The following is a 26,159-nucleotide window of genomic DNA, read 5'->3' as shown; positions in this document are numbered from 1 at the left end:
TCCCAGCACTGGCTTTGTCCTCCAGCTGGAGCTACTGCTGAGAAGGGGGCTTGAGTGACAGCTCCTGTGTCACTCTCATATGACTTTATCTGTCATGAACAGCACCCAGACCCTGCTGTGTTGCAGGATTTCTAGGGCAGGCCAGTTTGCAGGGCAAAGCAAGGATCCAGGCAAATGTCTCTTCAGTGACAAGTCTCATGATATCCGGTCATGAGAAGGTTGGAAGGAGAGAGCTCAAGGCATAGCCAGCAGTGCCTATGTCTAAAGGAAGGTTAATGCATTAAAAGAAGATAAAAATCCTTGCAGAGCCATGGCTCAGCGCATCTGCTGAATAGTCTGATGGATGGCATACGCCTGCCTCGCAAGTTCCTGGCCTCCCACCCTTCAGGGTAAGGCGCATCGATCATGTTGTAGGAGGAGGAGGCAGCAGCTGTGGTGCAAAGATGGTACAAAAACAGCCATCCATGTCTAGCCCGGAGGGGATGACAAAGCTGTCTCCATTGTGTCCCCAGTCATAGCTTAGCTGGGGGCAAGGAGGGAGGGACTGTAACCCATGTAACAAGTTTGTTGTTCTCTGCTAGGGCTTGTGTTGAAGTTGCCTTGCAGAAACCCTCTGCCAGCACTGCAGGGTTAGGAACCATCTACCGTATCTCTCTGATGTTTTGAAGCTTGGGTGCAGATCCCACACAACAAGGTTGTCCTCATCTGTCCCCGTTTGCCAGCTAGAGCCCCCAAGTTCATGCCTCTGTCTCCATCGAGTCTAGTGGGCTTCTCAGTCAGCTTTCATTAAGCCCACGCAGCCGTCCCTGGGGCTGAGAGCCGAGACCAGCCACCCCGGGAGCCTTAGATCCGTGTCTGCAGTCTGATGTGTCTCACTCCGTACACCTTCACTGCCATATACACAGCACAGTGCCAGTGGACACTTGTATGGCCCTTTCATAATCAAAGTATTGCTGTGTTGGCCCTATCCCTCTCTGTGCAAATGGCAGAGCATGGTCTTGGCCAGTGGCAGCCTGTCATACCACTGCTTCAACATTTTCTATGAGGCTCCACATTACTCAGGGAAGAAGAGCACCAGGCGTCACTTCCCTGTCAGCCCGCAAGGTAGTTGCAGAAAGGGGAGCTGAGCCCTCATCGCAGCAGGGCTGGAGTGCCTTAGGCCAAAGCAACCAGCATTTCCAGCTCCCTGAGGTCTAAAATCTCTTTAGGAGACCCCTTGAACTGCTAAGTATCTATAAACACCTGCCTCCTTTCAATATATCACTTCCATGCAATGTCTTACTGCCTAAACGGATTCACTTGGGGTTGCTGCAGGTATTAACATAGCCCCAAATGAAATGCTCCAAATTCATCACCCCTTGGCAAGGTATATGTGACAGCTGAAGGTGCAAAGACAGTCGATCTTCCTTAGGTAGATTGAGTCCAAATCACCTCAATTGCTGGTAGCAGCGAAGCAGCAGCTGCTAAGTCCACAGCCAGAACCCAGGCTGTGCTGCGCTACCGCTTTGACACCCTGTTGCAGGTGCTTCCCTCCTTTGAAACGTGAGCTACATCCAAATAAAACCGCAGCGCGCACCGATTTAGCTGAGCTCATCATGCCTCCTCACTGCAGCGGAGGGCCAGCCTTGTGCAGTCAGAAATCGCTGCCAGAGCATTGTACACAGACCTGCAACAGCRAGAGGCGTTTCTCGGAGGAAGTACCCGTCCCCTCCCCAGCACTGTGAACTGGAAAGCAAAACTGACCACACCAGTCAGCAGAAAGAAGGGAAAAAAGGAAGTGGCATAATGACAGGGAAGAAAAAAGGGCACTGSAATTCTAAGATAAGACAATACAAGCTGCTTAGGCTGCCCTGGGTAAAATTAGCAGCCATCTATGGAAATCTCATCTTCATTATCCTTTGTGCATTTAATAATGCACAGTACTATTTTTATAAGGCTAGCTGCTCAAAACACGGGCAAATCCCTTCAGCTGAGATGCAGCTACATTAACACAAGGAAGCCACTTCAGTGTAAATTAGCTAAGGATTGACTCCAGCATATCTTACTTAGCTATCCCTGGCCAAAAGGCACAGCATGGAAACAAGTCAGCCACCGTGGAGCGGGAGTTTGGCCCGGCAGTACGAGCACCCGCCAGGACGGTTGCAGGGGGCTAGCCGGGGAGATAACAGCTCTGGCCGAGCAGAATTATCCCACAATAGGATTTAGTGTTCCTTCCACCCAGGGAGGCTTTGTTTTGGCCATTACTGACGGGTTGCTGGGCAACAGCAGATATGTGTGACATGGTTTACATCTTAATAAAGTTATAAGGTTTCACTCAATGTAAATGCCAAACAAGCATTGGTCTTGCATGGCCTGGCTGCAGAAAATAAATATTGTGTTTGCTGGGGCTAAGTCTGTGGAAACAGTCGAAGAAGAGAGATCTGCTTGAAATGAAAAGACATTGCTTGCAGCAGGCACACAAGGAACCCTCACAGACTTGTAGAGCCCCTTGCCCACGGATGGAAAGAAGTTTAACCAGGTTCTTCGGTTCCTGATGCGCTCATGGTCCTCAGGGAAGGCAAAGGATCATCTCTGGTCCTAAACACATGGAGGTGAATAGCTGAGCAGGCGTAGAGGAGGAGGCTAAAGATGAAGAAATGTTCAAGGGCAGATTGGTGCCTCTACCTGACAGGGGAGAGGCTGAAGAGGACTCCCTCCCTGGGGCACCATCTCTAGGAAAGGAGCTGGGGCTGTGCAGGCCTCAGGCAAYACAGCGATGACTTCACTTCCCCTCCCACTGCTGACTGGACTAGCATTCCTGAGGGTGCTGCCCACTGCGATGGCCTCCATGCCACGGGAGCTGCAGGAACCAAGCCTAAAGCCCTTCCCTTCCAGGCAGCATGGCCAGAAAGGGTCCCTCCACCCAGCTGGCAGGAAATGGGAGGCCAAGGCCCATCAAGCCTTTTGGCCACAAGCTGAGGTTCAGTAGGGCATTAGGATCAGCTTGCAAACACATGCACRTGTTTCAAAACCAGCCTGCCCACCCCTCCCACTGGAGGTGTCCCAGATTTGTGCCTGACATCATGCCCTGGCCAGCACAGGAGGCTCCCCTTTGGCCACCATTTGCGRTTGCACTGCCTTTAAAGGAGCTGAGCGGTCAAAGGGAGCACAGCAGCTCTGTAAGGCAAGACCCATGCATCCCAGCACATGGTCCCTAGCCTAATGTGCCACAAACCTCCTGGCTCYATCACCTTGGATGTCCTGGGTCTGGCTGCAGGGACCATATCACCAATGGACACATTGCTCCGGTAATTCAACTGAGAGTCCCAGCTCAGGAAATCAGAAGTGGAATTAGGCCAGTCTACTCACCAGCTTCTCACCAAGCCTTTCAGGAGCTCGCTGCAGCACAGGCCTAGGCTCTCCTGGGGAGATGGCACATTTCCGTGCTGATGGAGGAGCAGGAATCCTGCCTGGAGCAGGGAATGCTGGAGCCCATCCAACAGCTCAAACCAAACTGCAGCAGAGATCAACATCTTTGTGCCAACTCCACTGCTCCCTTTTACCTCTCATCTTTAGGCTCCAGCCAAAAATGACTCTCTTCTGGACATTTTGTCCTTAGTGCTTGGTAGTTCAACAGGTCTCAGACCAAGACAACTGAATAACACTGGTGTGGGGCTGGCCAGCTCTTCCYGGCATGGCACAGCGAGAGTCCCTGCTCTTTCTGCCACAGCCTCCTCAGCTGCTAAGTGGGTTTAATGATACTTGTCTACTGTGCAAAGCACTCGGAGTACTACAGGTGATTTGGGCCAAGATAAGAGCTAGGTGTTCTTATTATCCAAATTACTACAGACATCTCAGTCACACATTGTTTCAAAACACAGTGAATCATGCCCCTGAAATAACAGTACTTCCATAAACATACAGAGCAGCCAGGCACACAGCTCGAAAATAAGCACTGGCTTTCCCTAAAGCCAAACAGCTGCTTCCAGAGCCATGCTCCTAAAGTAAATAAGTGTCTCCACAGTCCTAATAGACCGCTGTCATGCCTCAAACCACTGCGACAGCTACTGCAGGGGTAGCTACATCTCAGGAAGTGAAAGCAGGTGTAGCAGTGGACAGACTTTCTAGGGAGGCTTTGAAGAAGTGGAACTTTCAACATTTCCCTCAAGAAGTCAAAATAAAACTCCAAGCAGAAACTGAGCAGGGATTCCCCCAAACCTCTTTCCCTTAAACAGCACAAGGATCTGCATTGCTCCATTCATCACAGAGAAAAGGGTTGAAATACAACAACAAAGCAGGGCAACCACTGGCAGTGGATTTTTTATGCAGAGGAAGACTATTGCTAACTGGAAAACAAATGGTTGCTGAAGTTTTCGAGGCCAGCCAGCAACCCTGCCAGGGAGCTCTGATCCCTGTCCTGGCACCATGGAGACACATCTGCCTGGTGCGGACATGGCACGCAAAAAGGGTTGAGGAGCTTCATGTTGTCTAGGGCTCAGCATAAGCCTGTTTCAAGACAACAAGGAAGGGATTATTTAATTTCCCCATTTCTTCTTTCCCACAAAAGTGGTATTCCCCCAAGACTTGCACCAAGAAAGTCAGGAGCTGTAGTTAACCTATGGCACTGCTCCAAACCAGAGCATCCACAAGAGTTATTAACAAGAGGAGGAAGAAGGTGGAAATGCTCCCCATGCCAAGGTGATGGCATGGAAATTGCTACTGTTCCTTAACATCACTATGCACAGAGGGGTGCAAGCATAGGGAGAAGCAAATTAGTACACAGGGGCACAAATACTTCCATCAGCTTTACTTATGTCTCTGCAAGCTTTGCTCCGTTTTAACCTGCGTGCTCCTGCTCCCCATCAAAACGTGGGTAAAAAGCGATGCCTGCCTGGGGCAGTGCCAGGCCGGGATGCACAGAGCACACTCTCTGTAGATGCCCATGCAAGGGAGGAGGAGGAGAGAGCACACCAAGGTGGGGTGTCAGACCTGCCTTTGTCTCTCCGGCCGGCCCTGGCGGCAGGAAACGCGGGAGGAGGCGGGGGGCTGTCAGGAGGGATAATGGGGCCGGACAATTGCGCCACTGATGTCACCCTTCCTGCCATCTGCTCGGGCGCCGGCGCCTCCCCCTCTGCACGCGCCCYGGGCACCCGCGGGCACCCACCCGGCACCAGCTCACCCCACTGCCAGCCCCCCTCCCCGAGCCGCCCAGCAGAGGGTACTGCGCTCCCACCGACGCAACGCCACCGCTGCTCGCTGCCCTGCGCAGGCTGGCAGCAGGGAGGGGACAAAGCCACATGTCACTTTGGCCCTGCAGACCTCTCCAAAATCCCAGGCACACTCTCTGGTCCTACCCGAGAGTGCAGGTATATCCTGCCTGCCTGAAATATGGATGGGARCTTTTACACCCTCCTTCTGGCAGGCAGGGCTCAGACCTGGGAAGTTTTGACCTGACCTGCATTCAGCTCCAGCCCTGCTGGTCCCCTGGGCAACCGCTGTCTCCAGGGATGGGGACACAGACAGGTAACGTGGCCTTCCCRTCCCTGCACATGGGCCCAGATCTCAATTTTATCATTCAGCAGGTGCAAAGCTACCAGGAGAGGCAGGGAGCCTACAAAGGCTGAGGTTCTCCTCCTTTGTATTGCCCRCAACAGCACATTTTCTGGTTTACTTTCAGATCCTGAGTTTCCTTCTTGGAYTGGTTTACTTTCAGATCCTGAGTCTCCTTCTTGGATACCAGCACATCTCTTCTTCCTGCTGCCACATGCCTCAGCCCGCCCCTGTGGGCACAGCAGCTCCCAGGACCAGGGGACAGGGATGCATACCACAGTAGAGCATCAACCTCATTCAACCTCAAATCTTCTCCAAGGCATCCCTTCGGCCTCAGTGCTGTGGTTCCACACCAGATAACCTAACAGCCCTCCTCAAGTGACACTTTTTTCCCCATGTAACCAAGGAACAGCCATCTGTCCACCCTGGGGGTTGCTGTCCAGGATGTCCACCTGTCCATCAGACCTAGGTGGGATGTCCACCCAGGGCTGCTAATGCAGTTACAGGCATGATTTTTCCAGTGCTCTGCTCTGTTCTTCTCCAAAGGGAGCTGAGCCCTTTGAAAGGTCTGTCCCTAAAAGCGTAGCCTCTTGTGAGATAAATTAGAGCTGCTAATAATCCGCTTTGAAGATATCTGCTCCATTTTTTTGCTCCATTTCCATTTCTGCTGCTTCCCCTGGCTGGCAGCCAATGTCTGTCCTTCCCTTCTGGTACCTAGCCCCCATTCTCACTCCTCTTCAGCAGGAACGCCTCTCTTCAGGGTTTTCTGTTTTTTCTTCCCCCCCAGCTCAGCCAGTTCTCCAGCCACATCCCTCACCTGCTCAGCCCACACAGAGCTGTGAGCATCTCCCTTCACCAACTGCAGACCCCAAACCCTTTGTTTTCAGACCCTGGTGGAGCCRCCACCTTCCCTTTTGTCCCTCTGGAAGCAGAGACACTTCCACTAACTAATACTTACAAATCTGCCAAGGCCACATTCCTCTTTTGTTAATCCCCTTCTCCCTGCCTTGCAACATTGCCCTCCCTCTGAGCTCAGCAGCAATAGCCATCCACCCACTTAATGCATTTAAGGAGGTTTAGAGGGAGACAGGATATGGAAAGGGTACAAAGGTAAGAATTTTTGATGGAGGTCTAAAACAGCTTGCCGTATCTCTCCAAGGGTATATAAATCCTGAGGTGGCTGCCCAAATCATACTGATTTCGTAGGTCACAAAATACATCCTTGACTGAAGTGGCCAAAACTGGAAGCTGGGGGGGGGGGGAAGAGAGAGAGAGGGAAAAAAGCATACATCACCCCAAAGACATGCCTCTTTTTAGATACACTGCTCTTGGGTCTGGGCACAAAAGGCTCAGAAACCCTGAGCCATAGCCATCCTAGCACGGAGAGCAGCTCTGTCAGAGTAAGGACAAATACCCGTGACGCATGCCAGATGAGGACACGGCTGTGACCCCCCCCCCCCGCCTTCCTCCTCCCCCAGCTTCCTAGGGCAAGTGGCTTAAACTCACAAGGGTGCCCTGGAGCTTAATTAATTCCTGTGCTGAGTGCTCTGGGAGGCCTCGGGTGCCAGGGGAGATTAAGGAAGGGCCTGCTTGGAAAGGCAGTGGGGGCATGTTTGCTCTCAGCTGGGGATGCGCTGGGAGATATTTCAGCCTTGCCAAAAAACAAAAAAGCAGCAAAGCAGCAGCAGCAGCAGAGAACTAAAGCTCATGAATATACCTCTACTCCTCCCCCTGCAACGTCCCTGCCATGAGGCTGTAATCCTGTCCCGAGCCAATACCTGGACCATTATGTAATGRCCTGCAAGAGCGGGGAGGAGGAAGCTTTTCCTGCACCTTGCTCCTGCCAGCGACGAGACGCGGAGCTGGCTGGCAATTGCTAGGGGGGGTACCCAGGGCCCTTCAGGACGGGACCAGCTTGCACAGCTCGCAGTCCATTAGCATGATGGAGCAGGGGGCAGAAGCCACACCGCAGGGAGGGCTGGCTGGACTCTCTGGCTGCCCCTGCAGCAATCCCCGCCTGCTGTGGCTCCTCTGCACAGCTGTGGAGCCACAGAGCTGCAGGCTTGCTGCAGGTTTGCAGAAGGCATCAGCTGATGTTAACTCTTCCTGCTCTCCCTTGCCAGTCCTCCTGTTCCTTCCCTCACCCCCCGCATTAGTTCTGCTGCTGCTCCACGTGACAGTGTCCACTGCAGAGGTGACCCTAACCAAGAGGAGGGCAGAGGCACCTCTTGCTAGTTCCTAGCTTGCAAAAACTGATTATTCTGCTTTATTCTCCCGAGGATTTAAGAACAGCTAAATCCGTTCAGGAATCATTCTCTGCAATCCCCTCCAAATCGCCCAGCCTGGAGCATCACTAAAGCAGATTGGAGGCAACCCGCCACCCCCCTTCCCGCGCCGTGAACCTCCCTGATCCAGGCAGGGTGATGTCACCAGCAGCCAATGYGGATGGCGGCGCGCGCGCAAGGCTGGCGGGGGGAGGACTCCACAGATGGCTCCAGCTGGGCCCAGCATTTGATTAATCGCCTGAATTACCCTCACTTTGCCATAAAATTACAAGGTGKGGGGGGGGGCAACCGGGAAATGGTAAAAGCGGGAGCAACCCGAAGAGAGAGCAAGCTCTGATGGGAGGACATCGCCCCTCGCTGCGTAGCAGCCCTCTGCATCCCTGCACCAGGGGCCAAGGGCTTTACTCCTGCCAGGGGAACTGCATACTGCTGGGCCTAATGTGTTCCCAGCCCCACTGCCATGCTACCCAGGCGGAGGGGGGGCACGGGGCGGGATGGCTTCAGGGCATTTGCCTGGTGGAAGGGGTTATGCCAAAGCAGACCTCAAGAGTCCCCAGCTTGGGAGGTGCTGAGATACTTGACCCTTCCCTGCTGACCATGGCTGGAAGACACCTCAGGGCTCAGCAGCAGGTGCCACTGGCAGAGAGAGGTTGGGGGGGGGGGTGTCTCTCCCTTTGGAAATGCCACAGGCACAGAGGCTGGGTCCACCCCTCTGTGAGTGGCCACATGGTCACTGAGCACCATTGGCAATGTTAGGCCACCCCAAAGCAGCACCCGAAGCCATGCTACACCTCTTCCTCCACTTGGCCTAGATATGCAGGCACCTGAATGGAGGTGAGGGATAGCTGCAAACCCCCTTTGGCAGCAGACACAGGCTCCCCTTTCTCTTGCCCCACTCACAATTAGTTCTCACTGACGTGAATCCTACTGGTAGGGATTATCCTCATTAACCCCTGCAGTCCTGGAGGGGTTGGCAGATGGGATGCTCTGCCAGGTGGGAAGCAGGGAGTGTGCTGATTGTACAACAGCACTGCAAAGTGCATTCGCAGGAGGCCCATGGGCATGCTTCCACACTTATGAAAGGGCCTGCGGCATAGCCAGCTGGGCTAGTTCACAGGGATCCAAGAGGGGAAAAGAATCCTCCGAGCCTGTCACCAACCAGGTGACAGCAGAGTTCTTTGGCAGCATCTGCACAGAGAGTAGGACCCATGAGGTCCCTTGTGGGAGCTGCTGTGGGGGCACCCAGCGGTATTACAAACAGCTGAGAAGATCAGGGCTGGAGCCCAGTTCCATGGCTCTGAGCCACCACTATTATTTAACTAGGAGAGATAGAGAGAGGAGCCTGGGAGAGATAATATGCCATGACACTGGATAAGAGTTTCTGGCGTCACAAGGGAGGAGGATTACACGTCCCTGAATGGAGTTAGAAATGACAGAGGGGAGGGGAAGAGTTTTTAGCAAGGGATTAAGCTTACAGCTTCAGGAAGGCTTTGGTGGGGTTGTTTGCCAGTGTACAACAATTTCTAAGGCTGATATACCTGTTAGACTTGCCTGAGGAAGGCTCCTCGATGGGGATGCCACATCACTGGGGTGGGAAGAAGGAACAGGTCCCTGAGGACAGCCTTAGGGGCCTGTGGACACATGAGCTCATGCTCCATCTCTCTTAAGGGTAAAGGAAGAGCCAGAGAGAAGTAGCCTGGTAACAAGGTGCCAAAACTGAGAAGCAGGACATACTGGCCAGGCATGGATTGGCCCTTAAGTGAGTTTGTCTCTGCTCCTCTGCACCCCATGCTATGACGGTCAGAGATTCACTCCCCTACATTCCTCTCCTGGTGAACAGCAGGTCAACAATGCACAAAGGCAGCAAGAGTGAAATCTCGTACCTTCATCTTGGAGGCTGGCTGGATGAGCTCTGTAATGGAGACCTTGTCTTGCTGGAGTCGCCTCTTGACAAGCTTGGAGCAGCAGATGTTGACGGAGCTGAGGACGTGCCAGGAGTTATACTCCACGAAGGAGCGGCTGTCAATGACCAGGGTGCCCTCTGCTCCGTTCCTCAGGAGGCTGGCCAGCTTCTTAGGATCCATCACTTTGCGTGGGAGTCTGTCCCCTGCCATAACGGGCCTGTCCCCTCTGCAGTGAGTGGGGGGAAGGGGCAGACAGCCAAGGCAGGGAAGCCAGCAGCAGTCTCCCCAAGGGGAAAGAGTGAGTGTGTGTGTGTGGGGGGGTAAGTTGTCAGCAGAGCAGCACCTGTCCTGGTCTCTTCACACGGCTAAAGCCTGGGATGCCAACTCATTGTGCTGAACCTGAAGAGAAAGAGAAAGGAGGAAAACACTGTAAGGCATAATGCTGATCAGAGCCCACTGCTTTCCCCTTTGAGCCTACTTCCATCGCAAGCCCCACTCTACCCCTTAAATCTCATTTCCTTTGACTATGAACTTTACCACATTCAGGCTTCTCTACTTGTATTTTCTGGCACTTTGACTTCCCCCACCTCTCAGCCCAGATCCCTCAAGCAAGGGTGGAAGAAGCCAAGAAAGAATGACTGTACGAAGACAAGCAATTTATATTAAGAGCTTTTACCCCCATCCACTGTCCACTGCAGAAAGAGGCASATTCATAGAAATGAATCAGATGGTAATTTTGTTAAGCCCTGTAGCCCAAGACACACTCCATTGCTCCTTTATCTTGTCACCAGCTTGCTGTAATGCAGACAGGGCTGGGTAAGAACCGGCAGCCACTGCAAGGCTAGTAGAGAACTTAAAAGCATGTCAGACGTTAACAACTGCACAGAGACCAGGAGTCTTTGTAGCCCAGTCTTCAGCAGTGGTTGGTGGCAGAGGCCTTCAGAAGGGAATAACAATGAGACAAGAATACAGGCACAGTTTCTAGGTATATTTGCACAGCTTGCAGTCATCTGTAGTTTAAGAACCTCCTGGGCCAGAGGTTTTATCTCTGAATATAACAGCTCTCAGTGGAGCTTTCTTCCATGAATTTGCCTAATTGCTTTTTGAAGCCATGTCAGCTTTTAATATGCATGCTGTCCTGTGGCAGGGAGTTGCACTGTTTGTTAACTATTATGAACAAATCCTTCCCCTGGTTTGCTCTGAACCTGCTGATGGCTCCTCTGGACGACCCTATATTGGTTCCTATATTGGAAGACGCCATGAACACCCATTCCCTTTTTGTCTTCCCCAGGATTCTCCCTATTTTTAGAGCTTATTTAGGAGTCTCTAAGCCCATAACATTTATAGAACTGTTCCTTGAGTCTTGTTGTCACTGCATAAATCCATGCTGTGTGTGCAGGCACACTAGAGAGCCATACGGGCCAAAGCATCTCCTCCTTTCCCTGTTCCCAGCCTAACAGCTCCAAATAATTTGTTTTTTCTGACCTCTGTCGAAGATGGAGCTAATGTTTTCACAGAACCATATATGTTCAGCTTTAAGCTTCACTTATGCATAGTAATAGCTAGTTCAAGACCCATTAGACACCCCAACAAACAAGGTTTGCCTACCCACATCCATCACTTCACAGTAGATTTCACCTGCCTTTTTAATCAGCTCCACCTCATAACTATCTCTCCTGGCTGCAGGACAGTTCCTTCTCCCTCCCAGGTTTGAGGCAGTAACGTTTAGCAGGGCTAGCAGTGCCTTGGGCAGGAGGAACCAGGCCTGCTTCATCCTATCTGGAGTCTTCTCACTTGCACAGGCTTTGCAAGCAGATTCACACAGAGAGGGAGGTATCTGGCTCCACCTTCGGAGGAGAGGATGGTAAAGTTGGGTGGTCTGTGAAGTGCTCAAAAGAATGAGCTTCCTCCAAGTCCACCTTATGGGATTAGCAAGAGCAAGAGGCAACTTAGGAGCATTTAGCTTAGGGTGTCTTAGAATTTAATGGCCTACGTCATTTCAGGCATGTTTTAATGGCATTAGGTTTTAATGCTACTGTAGTCATTCAGAAAATAAGCACGGTTATTACCAGTCTCCTCTTGCTCCTGCCAGATGGTTTTAGAGAGAACCCACAAGCTGCTGCGTGGAAGCTTTAATGCATCTGAATTAGGAAGACTATGAATACTGTGCCTGAAAAAGTTGGCATAAAGACTTTCATTGACTTCTGCAGAGCCAGGATTTGGTCCATGGACTACAGCAGGCTTATGAGTCACCTTGATTAGAGTAAACCAGTAGGTCTCAGAAGCTCCTGCACTTTGAGTCCCTGCAGCATAGGCACAATCTTGTGGGKATCCCAACGCTAAGGTAATTTGGGGCACGAGAAAGAGGCATGGGTAGGACATGCCACTCTGGTAATGAGCAGAGACCTTGCTGCGCCTCGTGCTGTGTTACCTGTAGAGGGAAAGACACTTCTTGCTTGAACTGGCTAAGTACCTTTTACACTAAGGAAATAAAAATTCCTTACATTGAGCCCATCACCTATTTGTATTGCAAAAAATCCTACTTGGCAAGTAGGTGTGTGCGTGCACAAAATGCCAGCGACCTCTGTTACCAGTCACCAATCCTGGAGAACACAGCCAGCTTGCAGGGAAAGACCRTAAAGCAGTTGAATATAAGGACAGAGTCAGCATTTGCAAGTTTCTGGCTCAGGACCCCAGAATTAGCAGCCTCCCATTGCCCTGGGCTACTGGACTGCTTTGTAAAGCAGGAGGAGAGAGATCCTGAACTTCAGGAGCTGAGTTCCCAACATCAGGCCACAGGAAGATAATCTTCCCCTATCCCTGTAATACACACATGCTGCCTCTGCTAACACACTAATTCAACTTAGGGGAAAAAAAGAAAAAAAAAATCCCCTAAAGATTGTAACAGTGACAGCTCCTCCTGGCACAAAGCATTCTGCAGCCCTGTGGCATTATTCTGCAGCTCCATGGCACGATGGCATGGATGTCCCTGGCTCTCTCTGGCCCCACAGTGAGTTTGTAGCGCTTTGTATTTCCTTGCAGGGACCCCAATTAGAGCTGCCCCCTCAGCGGTGGGCTTGCGATCCCTCCGCTTGATGAACACCCTACTCCCTGCATGCTGCCCCCCCTCCACCTCCCTGCTGCACTCCTTGAGGGAAGCTTAAAAACTGAAACAGTTCTAATTAGGGTGTACGAGGGGGAGCAAGGCTGGCTCCTGCTGGGATATGACACACCTCATTACGTCGCTACCGCCTTGCCAGAAGACCCCCTGCTGTAGCTTGGCTTTAGAGCCAGGGCAGTCAGAAAGGATGCAAATTAGCCAGCTTTCCCCCTTCATCTTTCTTTCACATTCTGCTCCCCAAATCACCCTCTCTTCCCTTCCCCATCAGGCCACCAGGCCATGAATACGCATTGATTCTTCCAATTATATCCAAAAAATAAAAGGGAATGGAAGGAGACAAAAAGATGTGGATAATATGGAGATGGAGGGATACRAATAAAACACTGAAGTGGGATGAAAGATTGATCTGATGTGCTGGGGACACACACATACTGCAGAGTATCTCTAGAGATAACAGGGTCCATTGCYCTGCTCTCTGGCTAACGAGCAAGGGGTAAGCTTTGGAGTCTTCAGGCACAATTAAAAGGGTCCAGGAAAGACAATGCATCCTTAATCTCCTAACTGCCCTGCAAGAAACCTGTTCGGAAGAGCCCTTCCATATATGAAGTTATTGCAGGTGACTAAGAAGTTACACGGGTGATATCAGACAGAAGGGGGAACAACACAGTTGAAGGTTTCCTGTCTCAGCTGAAAGCTGACTTCACGCAAAACAAAATATCTGCCCCAGCACGTCCAGATAGACCTGGTGGCAGAAACATGTAAGGAAAGTGAGCTTGATCCTGCTCCGGGCTCCACCCTCAAGACTTGGGGGAGGCTAGACAAGGCTCCTCCACTCTGCTCCCCTCTGCAGCCTTCTTTATCTGACTAAAAGCATTTCCATGGGAGGGAGATAACAAAGGATGGTCATAGGGAGCTGTAACCTTGGTGCTAGACCAAGGCACAGCAGGAGTTGGGTCCTTCCAAACTGGTAGTCTTGTACAATACACTTCTTCCCGGCCAACCAAAACACAGTGTCAAACACTTATAGACAATAAGCAACAGAGCAGTGCTCAGTACTTTTCTCCCAGGTTCCCTGGGCCAGTGTTACTAGAGCAATAGTACTACTGTAGGTATTTATGAATCTTTTGGAAACACAGAGCATCCCTCTGGCCACGCAGTGGGCAGGCACTAACACAGGCTCTGCCRCTCCACAGCATTTTGGAGCAAGTGCTGGATGGGACTTAGCACAAGTGACTGGCAGGATTGCCAGTAGCTGTTCTAGTGGCCCTTGCTGCTGCTAAGGGCAGCTCCAAGGCCGGTAGGTAAAAGGGGGGGGAATGATGCTAGGTACCAGCAGAGACTATGGTACCTCCACCGTACTGAGCAGGCTACGTGCGAGATGGTCTCGGAAAAGAAGAAGCTTTAACGTCTCCTTACCTGGGCAGTACACAAGAGAAACAGAAGAAAGGAAGCTGTCTTTCTGCTTCTGCTCTGCTGGGTCATAAGGAAAGGCAAAGAGGAAGGCACAGAAATGGCCACTGAGCATTGCTGAAGTAAGAAATTTCCTGTTACCTCACCATGGTGACAGGGGAGCAGTCTCCAGAGCAGGGGGAAAAAAGGTTAACCTGGAGCCTAAATTAGGGTTTCAGAAACRTAGCTGTGTCCCTCACTTATCAGTTTATTAAAGCCATCTTAATCTTCTTGAGTGTTCCTGAAGAACATTACCATAATCCTTTAATCCCACCTCTCCCCGGAGTGCCTGTAATGAGAAGATGGGCACATGGCTTAGCTGAATGGGGACAGCAAAGCAGGAGGGGCCATGCCACAGCTGAGGGACAGGAAGACTGGCAGAGAGCTTAACACATGAGTTGGTCTAACTACACTCTTCAGGAGACAGGAGCAAGTCCGTCCCTAGCATGTACCTCCATGGAAACACATTTCAGGTGAACAGTGTGCACCACAGGTTTGAGATAAATGCAGACAGAAGTAACCAAGACTAAGAGAAAATGGAAAGACTCTTTCTGCTATGTAGGATAGCCCTACTACAGAGCCAGTAACTCAAAAGTGTTTTCTCTTCTGCTTTTCTGCTCCAATCCCAGACAGACATGCAACAGAGTGAAGGACCTCAGCAGCACTGCTCTTCCCAAGGTCTTTTGAGAATGTGCGCTGAAATACCAAAATTTGCTTCTAACAAAGCGAACAGCTTTGCAAAAATCAGAACTCCTGAAGACTAAAAGCAGGACTGAGACACGGTGTACGACATGGAGGAGACATCGTGGGAACCATTCACCATGAGCTGGACTGTGCCAAGATGAAGTTGTGGAAAGGGTCAAATCTGAAGCCGGGGATGCAGGACAAGGTATCTGCACATGGTAGAGCACACATTTAAGGCAACAATGACGCCTTGAGGACCGGCAGCTCARACTGCACAAGCAAGTTTCCATGATAGAAGTGAGACTGGACCTACAGCATGCTCAGTAGATYGGTAATAATCATCCCATGAGCATGCTCTTTTGGTGGCATTGCTTTACATTTACTGAGGGATAAGAGCATGCACACAGGGCTGTAACCACAGAGAAACATCTGCTAGTTTGTCCCTGGGAAACCCATGAAAGCAGCCATCCCCTAAAAGCTGCCACCTCCACTTGCGGCCCCAACAGCACTGAGCACAAGCAATTTGCCAGTTCCCCAGCAGAGACCTGCAAATGGCCAGGCACCCACAGAGCTCTTGAGCAGAGAGACCGCCCACAGGCAACACACGCAGGAGGTGATGGGGCTCCTCCATCCATCCAGCGTTGGATCAGGCCCAGTAGCCGATCAGCCACTGGAAGGATTGCTGAGAAAGTAACTGCTAGCTTACTGCCTGTGATGCTGGCAGCATCACGCTGCCCCCCAGCTATCCAGACATTTATTAAAATGTAAAATCTGGCACTTTCACCAAGACCTCCACCCTTTTTCCTCTCCAATCCCTTGTTTCTTTTAAGTACTCAGGCACTTCACAAACACCCCTCAGCAGACTCCTGCTGTTTGAGGGATTCCTAAATCAAGGGACTATTGCTAATTATTATTATTATTTTGCAGCAGCAATCAGGGCCACGGGGCTCATTAACAAGTTAGCACCTCTGGTTTCCCTGGAAACTGCGGAGCTGCCAGGCAACAGGCGCTCAGCGGCCCCAGGCGCCGCTGACAACCTCCATGGGCCAAGCATCCCTGGGAAATGCGAGGTTGCTTCAACCTTCAGATACCAGGTTGGCATTCAAACCATGGCAAGATGCACCACTAGGATGCAAAGGCAGCTCCAGGATGTCCCCCCTGCTCTGTGCCAGCTACTCTCAACCTTAGCCCATCCACTGTTTCCCTTCTGCTACTCACAGCACCATGAACTAATGGCTTTTCCTTCCTAACAAGGGAGGCAGATGTTCAAGGATGGGAAATTTGGAGCACTAGTGATCCAGTAGAAGAAAGCTGTGTGAAGCCTGCAGTAGCCACTTTGCAAGTGATGCARCCTCTGCGTATTTTTTTTTAGCAGCTCTCAAGACTCCTTTAACAGGCATCACAAAAGATTATCCTGCTTGAAAAGGGAGTCTTTTAGTATTATTATTATTTTCCTTAAATGAGTTCATCTGAGAAGGCTGGGAACACTGCTGACCACATTGACTAACCCAGATGTACAGGCTGCACATTCAGCCTTGCCCCAGTGAAGCTGGAGGACACAAAGCCACTCCAGAACCCACCAGCAGATACCTTCATGTGGTCACATAAAGCTGGGCTGCTTCCAGGGGAAGGAGGCATGAGGCTGGGAAGGGAGGTACCAGCTGGGGAAGGTAAACACTGCCTTGTCTCTGCCAGCACCTACAACATTAGGAGATGGAGGAAAAGAGACAAATACTGGCTTCTGTACAGCAGCGGGATGCAGAAGGGAGTCTTTGCTGTGCTAAGCARAGCACACCAAGACCCATGTCCTTACCTAAGCAGATGGGGCCAGGCAAAGCACAGGAGAGGCACGATATCTCCAGAGTCCCAGGAGCATAAAAGTAATGCTGCAAAGGCAACCCCAAGCTCCCTTCTCACATGCTGCTACCCCATTTGCACCCTCGGGAGCCCACTAGAATTTTCCCAGGACAGAGCAAAACGCATGCAATGTTGATCTCATATCCTCATTCTCTGCTTCCTACACACTACTGGTGCCCTCTTCTCTGGACAAAAGCCCCTGGGCACCCTCTCTATGCAAACAGAGCACTGAAAACCTCCAGGTGCTGGGAATGGGAAGCTCCCATTTTTTTCCCACAGCACATCCCTCTAAGGCAGCAACTGTACCTTTGCCAGGATTTCAGGCCCAGCTGCTTGCTGAGCTCATTCTTTTTTCTTTCCCCTATACTGCTTTCTCCTTTTAAATTCACACAGGCTGGAAGCTGCTACTAAACCGCAAGAAGTTGGGGAGCTCCACGTGGGCACTGTATGTTGGCCTTCTAGGTGAGCTGCATGCAATGAAACAGCACCTGCTAGTTTCCTGGAGTCTGAATTTCCCCTCAGTAACCAAAGCCCTAAGTCCAGATGCACAGAGGTGTTTTCTGTCAGCGGACACTGCTGGAAAAACAGGAACCCACTCGAAGTGACAGATGGTGTATTCACACCATGCAAGAGGAATGGCACTGAGGCCTATGGCAGCCTCTGGCATGCAGCTAGCTAACCTCCAGCACGTGGCCCAGGGCTGCTCCTGTTCACCTTGGATGGTCCAGGCACTTCGGTTGAGCCTCAGCTGCCAGCAGAGCGGCAGGGAAGGCAGCGAGGCGAGGGGAAAGGGAAGGTGATGCATCCTACCGAGCTACGAGCGAGTCTTTCACATGCACCTTCACCCTGCAAGGCAGACCTCCTGGTCGCAGCWGAACTTGGGGCCCACCATCCCCTCYCACCACCTGATGTTAGGCCAGCAGCTTCAGGAGTACAGTGACTGCAAATGCAATTGCTTCTTAGCCTGCCTCCGCTGAAGTGCTCCATGTGTATTAAAACATTTTCAGACCAGCTGTAGCCAGAAAAATTTGACCGCAGCCCAGGTGGTCAGTTCGGAGATCAGACTGCTACTGAGTCAGGAATAGCCAACAGCAACAGCAGAGAAGGGAAGTAACCAGAGTCTAGATGACAAGGTCAGTCTTCCCCTCGCTAAGGCTCATACTTTGAGCATGATTTATATGGTTTTCCTCCTTAGTGCGAACAAACGCTTTCATTTTAAAGTCTACAAAAGTCCAAACTAAATGTTATCCAAGACCAGCCAGATGTTTAATCACTGCCTTTACCCACGCTAAGGATGAAGCTATCCAGCATGCTGCTCTCTAACACGAAGCTATCCCATTTCCCTCCTCACCCTGCCAAGCTGAGAGTCGGCTAGGAGCCAGTGGCATTGTCTCCTTTGACCAGCTTGGCACACATCACAGCCAGGTGGAAGGAAGGGGACATGTTGCATAGGACACAGGACATGCAGTCTCACTGGTGCTTCAAGTGCCCTTGCTCCCCACTGCCTGATACCCTAGTCATGCTTGCTGCATCTCCGCTGGACAATCACGTGAGCCCATGGATGGCAGAGAGGCTACCATAGGCTTGTCTTAGGGACCTCCAGTGGCTCGTTTTCCTTTCTGCAATAAGAATGGCTTGAGGCAGTCCAGAAAGGTAGGTAGGCAGGTGCTTTCTCAGGGCACTAGCACCAGTTTTCAGCCACTATAATCCAATGTTCAGAGTTCAGCTGAAACTCTGGCCCTCCTTAGAAGACCCAAAGTTCAGTTCACGTCCAAGGGACTACACTGATTTTCCACAAGATGATGCATCCCCCAGGGCAGTAACATATGCCTTGTAAGGTTCTTCTGACTCGGTCCAAGGCCTGCTACGTTTCCTGCATGCATACAATAGACAAATTGCTCACAGGTTTGGGATGAATTAGCACTTGTCAGTTCAGGCTCCACTGCTTATCACAACCACAAAGAGAAGCCACCAATTTGGGGTTTCAGAGCATTACCTTTATCTAGAAAAAAGCACTCAGAATGGGAAAAGACAAAGCTAACATTCCTGCCCCACTCTCTCCTTTTCCCTTATGGGTTGCGATTCATTCCACAGATGGTTTGTTAGCTTAACTGGAAGTCACATGGAGGTCACACAGTGTTTTGCAGGTCCTCCCTTTATCCTGACCACCTCAGACAAACACAGATCCACTGACCACAAAGCGCCACAGCTTACTAACCGAAAATTAGAGCTTCTCTCCATGCAAGAAATCCTACAGGCTTGCCTTTTACTATCAGCTACAGTTTGCACAGTTTCTGTAACACAGACCATCTCTTTAACTATCATCACTGCTACTATAGGTGGCAAGCTAGATGAACTCATTAACCATTTCCCTAGTGGGGTAGTATTCCTCTAACCAACTCCAGGCAGACATTGAAGCATGATTTTTTTTTATTTTTTTTTTTAACTCCACAGTTTCAAAGAACCAGAGATGTAATATGATGTATGGCCAAAGCTTCAACATCCTCCAGCTAGTTTCCATGTCAGCAAGTGCAACTTACTGGTGATTTTGAACATGTAATTGAAAGCATATACCAAACCTTGCCTGTTTAGGACTGGAAGTTGACCTGCAGCTAAGTAAGATCAGTTTATTCCTCCTCACCTTTCTTTCAGTCCTTCTAGACCCCACTAGTCATACTTATCTTTATTATCAGTTACTGCTGAATGAACCTTTCTCAGGTGGCAGACAAAGAGGCAACCAAGCTCAAAGCAGACGGGATTGTGAGGATGACACAGAATTACAGGCATCAGCATTCAGCAAGCAAACGGAGAATGCACAGATCTATTTTTAATGGCACAATGCAAGTGCTGTACAAAAGGACGTATCCAGGGAGATTCTGCCCAGTCAGAGATTTGTGATAGTTTTGCTGCAATAATCAACTTCACTCAGCATGCAGAAGGCATTTTGCCTTTTTACCACACCAGAGAATAATTCAGGGAGCTGCATTTTGGTTTAAGCTGGAGATCTGCTCCTATTGGTCACCTCTCTGGCCTGCTGCATCCTACTGGCTTTCCACCAGGAAAAGCAGAAAGTGTGGTGAGCAGCAGGTAAGGAGAAAAGGAGAAGGCCGGGCGTTGAGGCAGTGGCTGGCTCCTGGAGCACACACTTGGCTCCAACACCTTGGCCCAGGTGAGCTAGCAATTTTGCATCTTTGCAAGGCCTGTTCCTGAGTCCACTAACAGAAGCAAAGCCCTGTCTATAACACTAACATACTTCTCCCTATTTAGACAGGGTGGGCAGAGAAAGGGGGAACTGTGAAGTGTTCTCTGCTTTGATTTCCTCCACTGCATGCACATGGTAAATCTATTTTTCATATGCAAGCTTAGAAGTCAGCGGTGCTGGCACCCTCTCCACACTAGCTCTTTGCTCAACAGCCTCAAGTGCCAAGTGAGGCTCAGCCTGTGCCCATCCATTCCCCACGCAGGGCTCCTGGCCAAGGCAGATGAAGATGGAATGAATAACTCCACTCAAGCTAAAGCTCAAGGAGGACCAGTCTGTGATCGCAAGCTTAGAAACTGGGGTCATTAAAGGCAACGCAAAAACAGTCAGATGCTGTAGATGCTTTTTGGTTGTTTCCAGAACACCCTGGATGCTGATGGACCCTTTCTGTTTGCAGCAAAAATGGTTCTGAATTACTCAAGAGAGGTTGGATTTCAATGGGAGATGAGTAATTTAAGCAGATGCCAGTTTAATGTGTTTAATTGTTTGACTTGCTTGAGAAAAACCTGCAATCATCTAATAAATGGACTGAAATGTCTATCACAGCTTCTGCCACATCAGCTGAATTAATGTTTGCTAGCTCCGTACAGCAGCTCTCCTCAAAGAACTAAATCCTTTATTAAAAAAAAGGAGAGATGAAAAGCTGTGGATGTGGGTATACCGCACACCTATTAGCCAGATGAGTAATGCTGCTAGGCAGAGACAAACCGGAAAGACGTGCTGCATCATTAGTAGGGCTCAAGGATGTGTGTTGTAAAGGGAAGGATGCCAAGGTTATGCTGTCATTGGAATTTCCATGCAGGATCAAAGCGATGGCCCACCTTGTTTCAAACCTCTCACCGTCACTGCTTAATAACAGGTATTTTACAGAAGCAGGGCAGAAACAGGATGGCAGGCAGTTATGGAACAATCATAGAATAATTTAGGTTGGAAGGGACCTCAGGAGGTCGCCTGCTCCAAACCTTTTCTCCCTTAAAGCTGGGCTAACCTCAGCATAAGATGAGGGCTTCTTTTCCTTCTAGTCATCTAGCAGGTCTTCTCCAAACGTCACTGGGCTCAGAAATCTTGCTCCCCATAGCTCAGCATGCAAAAATGCTATACAGACAACCTCTTTCACAAATGGTAAGAGCACTCTGAAATGCTTTGCAAAAATGCCCGAAGAATACAAAATCTCTGCCCTCAAAACTCTGGAGACACAGTTTAAAGATGATACATTGAAAGCAGACAAGTCACACATGCACACATCAGGATGGGCAAACAGGAACTGTAAGGGCTCTCTATACACAGGAAATGACACGGGAAAAGGCATAAGGGGAATAGGAAGAAAAAGAGGGAAATACGGAAGTATTTCTAATCCCAGATAGGCTGCTGGCATGAACTTAAATTAACTCAGTGCAAAGCACGTCACTTGCTTCATCTTCATGCAGCGCAATCCTAGCATTAGCCTTTCTGCATTGGTATTGCTCTCCAACTGCACTAGGAGACTCTTCATGTAGCAGATCAGTTCCCAGTGAGTGCCTCCTGGATTTCCCTCTGTTCCAGCCTGGAGTGCTACAGCCCCTGTCTTCTGAATTACTGCTCCTTTCCAAGGGTCATTAACTGGGCAAACAAGCGCCATGTGTCACTTTTGGAAACTCTGGGCTCAGAGAAGACAAAAAGTCCACAGAAGCTGTGTGTACAGCAAGGAATGAAATCTCCTGCACAGTAACCACAGAATCCCAGAATGGTTGAGGTTGGAAGGGACCTCTGGAGATCACGTAGTCCAACCTCCCCTGTTCAGTCAGTCACCTAGAGCACGTTGTCTAGACGACTTTTGAGCATCTCCAAGAATGGAGACTCCACAACCTCTCTGGGTTGTGCTCAGCTACCCTCTCAGTGAAAAAGGTTTTCCTTAGATTCAGATGGAATCTCCTCTGTTTAATTGGTGCTCATTGCCTCTCATCCTATTGCTGGGCACCACTGAAAAGAGTTTTGTCCCATCCTCTTTACACCCTCCCTTTAGATACTTATACACATTGATAAGAACTGTCCTGAGTCTTCTGTTCTCCAGGCTGAACAGTCTCAGCTCTCTCAGCCCTTCCTCATATGAGAGATGCTTCAGTCCTTTAATCATCTTAATTCCTGCTTGAGGTAGAAAGTCTACAAACAGCTCTTGCAAGAGGAAGAGATAACAGTTTGTTTTTCTTTCCATGACCCTTTTACTAAAGAGGAGACTGGATTACCACGGCATTCACCTCAACCAGAGCTTAGAAACTCACATCTTGGTCTCTGGCATGGATTTGGCTCACTTGGGCCAAGCTTTGCCAGGCTCATCTGACAAAAACATCCGTTTTGAGTGCAGCACAGCCACACCATTATCCCAGAACGCCTCAGCACTGTCAGCTTTTACAACCCTAACGTTCCCCAGGCTGTATTGCAGCCCTGCTCATAAAGTATGTGCAGGTCTTGCCAAGCAAGCTTGAGAAGATCTTGAGCAGGGAGCTCACTCAGCTCCTTATCTGATGAATCATCTCATGCCCCCTCACCTCCCCACCCTGAGCCAGCCAAAAATTACGTCAGGTGTCTCCCTTCCCAGCTGTCATCAGGTGGGACAGGTGTATCTTCAGAGGAGAAATACAGAGCTTGAAAAACAGGTTTTAAAGCCCAGAGGGCATGAGGCTGCAGCAGAGCATTTTCAAGCTTTCCCCACAGGATGACAGCAGTGAAGGTCTGGCTGCATGAGTTTTCTATGCATAGCAGCAAAGAAAAGCCCAGGGTGAAAAGGCACTGCAAGCTGAGGAAAAGGAGCACCTCCATGCTGTGGCTTTCTGCAGCCAGCTCCCCTTTAACACTGCCATTAAACCAACAGTAGAGGGCAAAAAGATCTACAAACTCTCTGGCCTTGTTTCATCCTCCAACTGTCCTACTAGACAGAGGATACAGTATTTGCAAGCTCTTTATCATCTTGTTCTCTACAAAATCTAGTTTGCTGTAGCAGCTGTAGTGTGATGGTAGCGTCCTACAAGTCAGTTCCAGAAATCAAGACTGCCAAGCACCGAACCACCTCCTGTTCTTGCTTTGATCACAGAGAACCTTAACATGTTCTACACCTGCATGCACTTGGGGCTTTTGGAACCAAACCTTAACTGAGCTACACATCAGAGAAACTCGTCTCTGATCCTTAAGAAGAGACTTATTTAAAGACAACAGAASAAATCAAAACAGGAAAGTAACTGTGAGATGCTTCATATTGTTACATAGATTTAAAGAAGCATTTGTTGGGGGAGAGGTAGGGGATTGGGATGGAGTGGGAGCTCCTTCACACTCCTCCTGAGAACAGTCATTTTCAGAAATCCTTCTGAGACAGAAATGGTTTCCAGTGGGGGCGGGTATTGAGGAGGTCACTGTAGAGGGAGAACCTAGTTTTCTCCCATCTCCCCAGAAGCAATTTGCCACTATGAGACACAAACTACTGAGAAGTCTCTCCCAGCCCTCAGGAGTGCTTTGGTGGTAATAGCAGCATCATATTTAATTTTAAGTGACAAACTCTCCAAAGGCAGGCACCTCAGTGGTTTCTCAGCAAGGCACTTGGCACCTAATAAAAACATCTCTGTAAATAAATGCCAAGTACTACACTTGCAAGAGAGCCCTGAGGAGTCTGGGCACTTTACTCAGGCCTCCCAAGCATAGCAGAAGCTGGATTTTACAATGTAAATTCAATRTAGATTAAAGTTTCCCTGCCCTATTCCTTACCTTGCATCAAGGCAGGGACAACTGAAAGTCACCGTGGGCTAAACTGAGTTGAAAGCATTTTGGTGTGAAGTGCTGACATCTCAGAACCAGTACTCAAGAGACCATCTAGACCAAGGATTTCTCTACTTGAGTTTATCGCRGATCAGCCAAGGGTAGGAGGTCCAACATACTCTCATCCCAAAGAGGCATTGGGCACTCATCTGCTCTCACATTCCCAAGTGTCCTGTGTGGCTGTGGCCATTAGGACAGCCCCACACATATGCACCTTGCCAGCAGCGCTATGCTACTCAAAACTGAGGACAAGGCATCCACCTACCCCGTATGCACTCCAGCAAGAGATCCCAAATACCTCCAGGTACGGCCAGAAAAGTTTTCTTGGTGTTGCAGCTTATTTGTTTTGGCAGCTGCTACCAGCAAATCCAAAGCAAACCCAGGAAGCCCCAGTCACACCAAAACCTGACAAACCTCTTCTGCAGAAGAACGCTGACCAGCACAGACTGCATACAACAGCACTTGCAAACCCTTCCGAGACAGACGAGACCAAATCCGTGAGTGCCAAATCCTGTGCATCAAGTCCTTCTGAAAACAAAGCCCTCTACCACTGAATTTCAGCCTGCAGGCAGCCATGCCCTGAGCCTTTTGCCTTAGCGGGGAAGAAGGAGACAACATGAGCAAACAGCAAATGCAGCTCCATGGGAAGCCCGCTTCAAGGTTAACATGGCCCCGGCACGGGTGGAAGCGCCCACCAGGCTGCCAGTACAGCCCTTCTCGCTACCCGCTCCAGCCTCCTCGGGCTTTTTGACRGCTGCACCATCCGTTTTGTGGGGAGCAAGGGGAGGGTATCTGTCTTCACATCCCAAACTAGAGGGGGACCAAAACCTCCAACAACTGTTCCGAGCGTGTTTGCGACTGCTCGCTGTTGGGGACAGGAACAATCTTTTTGACACACGCTTATATACAGCGTCTAGTGGGCTGTGTCCCCACTAGGGAGCTTTTGATACTACCGCAATCCAAATAAGAAATGCATCTGTGCCCAGCAAATGCAAACATCCTTAATAGAAAGGCACTGCACCACGTCCCTCCTTACAACAAAACCGCAAATTACTGACCTGTGCATAGAGCTCCCCCAATGCAAGCTGAAGCACTGACATCAGCTTTTACTGTGCTCAGGAATTTAATTCTGGGGGAGGAGTAAGGAGTGTGTGTGTGTGGGGGGGGGGGAGAGCAGAAAGGAGAAGGAAYTTGTTTATCAATACAGGAAAATAATCAGGAATCTAACTAATGATAGTCAGCTCTAACTTTTGGCACCAAATCCAACATTTATCACAACATAATAATGCGGGGGAGGGGGGGAAGAGATGATCAATTGCTCCACGAACATTAGGAGAGGTCAAGGAGATTATTTTAAATGGGCAGCTTAACTCATTAATTGCTAGCAGCGCCTGTGGAGCTGCAGCAGTGAAGTGTTGCATGAAAACCCCCGCTGCTGAACACATGCCGGCTTCCCTGGGCTCGTTTAAATGCCAAGGACATACGGCGACACTCCAAACTCTCTCGTCATTAGCAAACCACAGCGCTGTTAACACCAGGTCCTCAAACACCAAGCCTCAGCCCCCAAGGAGAAAAACACTAGCAAGCTGCCCCCAGCGAAACCAGAGCGCGGCGGGAGCCCGGCGCTCCGGCTCCCTCCGCACCGCCGCCCCGGCCCAGCGTCCGCACGCACCTGCGGCAACCGCATCGCAGCGCGCCGCGGGGCCGCTCCGCCGCCTTCCGGCTCGCAGCCCGCCGGGCACCGCGTACCGCGCGCCCTTCCCCAGGGCCGCTGCCCCTTCTGCAAGGCAGCTTGCGGCTGGGCTTCGCCATCCCCCGGCCACCTCCCGCCCCCCTTTATTTTTGTTTTGCACCAGCATAATCCCAACCCTCCCTTCAAAAATACATACACATAACCACACACATATAACATATATTTATAACATACAGAACGCTTGTGCACGTGCATATACACACACACACACATACATATACACAAACGCACACACACACGCATAGGTGTTTAACGCAGCCTCCCTACCGGCCCCCGGCGGCGCTGGCGCGGTCTCCGTCTCCCCCGCACCGCTCCGCACATGCCCCGGCGCCAGCCGCTGCGTCCCCACGCCGGACGCCGCATACGCGCCGCACATGTGCTGCGTGCTGCAGTGCACAGCGCGCCCGCGCGCCCCTGCCCGCACCTCCCGCCACATGTATTTAAACATACACACACATATATATTTGCATACATATATGTATGTGCGCATGAAGCGCGTGCAGGCGCCGCCGCCCGCCCGCCCCCGCGGCCCCGC

General features: G+C 50.4%; 1 protein-coding gene across 1 annotated transcript in view; it reads right to left on the bottom strand.

Moving 5' to 3' along the window:
- Positions 1-25,982, bottom strand: part of DUSP8 (dual specificity phosphatase 8) — a 55,216-nt gene extending 29,234 nt beyond the window's left edge. The window contains exons 1-2 of the mRNA XM_085302175.1: positions 25,892-25,982; positions 9,698-10,117 (exon numbers count right to left, since the gene is read on the bottom strand). Of these exons, the coding sequence (XP_085158301.1) occupies positions 9,698-9,928 (231 nt within the window). The 5' untranslated portion in view covers positions 9,929-10,117; positions 25,892-25,982. The remainder of the gene's footprint in view (positions 1-9,697; positions 10,118-25,891) is intronic.
- Positions 25,983-26,159: the final 177 nt, after the last annotated feature.

The sequence above is a fragment of the Rhea americana genome, unplaced genomic scaffold (genome assembly GCF_003343005.1).
Source record: "Rhea americana isolate MKP2758 unplaced genomic scaffold, rheAme1 scaffold_187, whole genome shotgun sequence".
Classification (NCBI taxonomy): domain Eukaryota; kingdom Metazoa; phylum Chordata; class Aves; order Rheiformes; family Rheidae; genus Rhea; species Rhea americana.
This window is presented reverse-complemented; position numbering and strand designations above follow the sequence as displayed.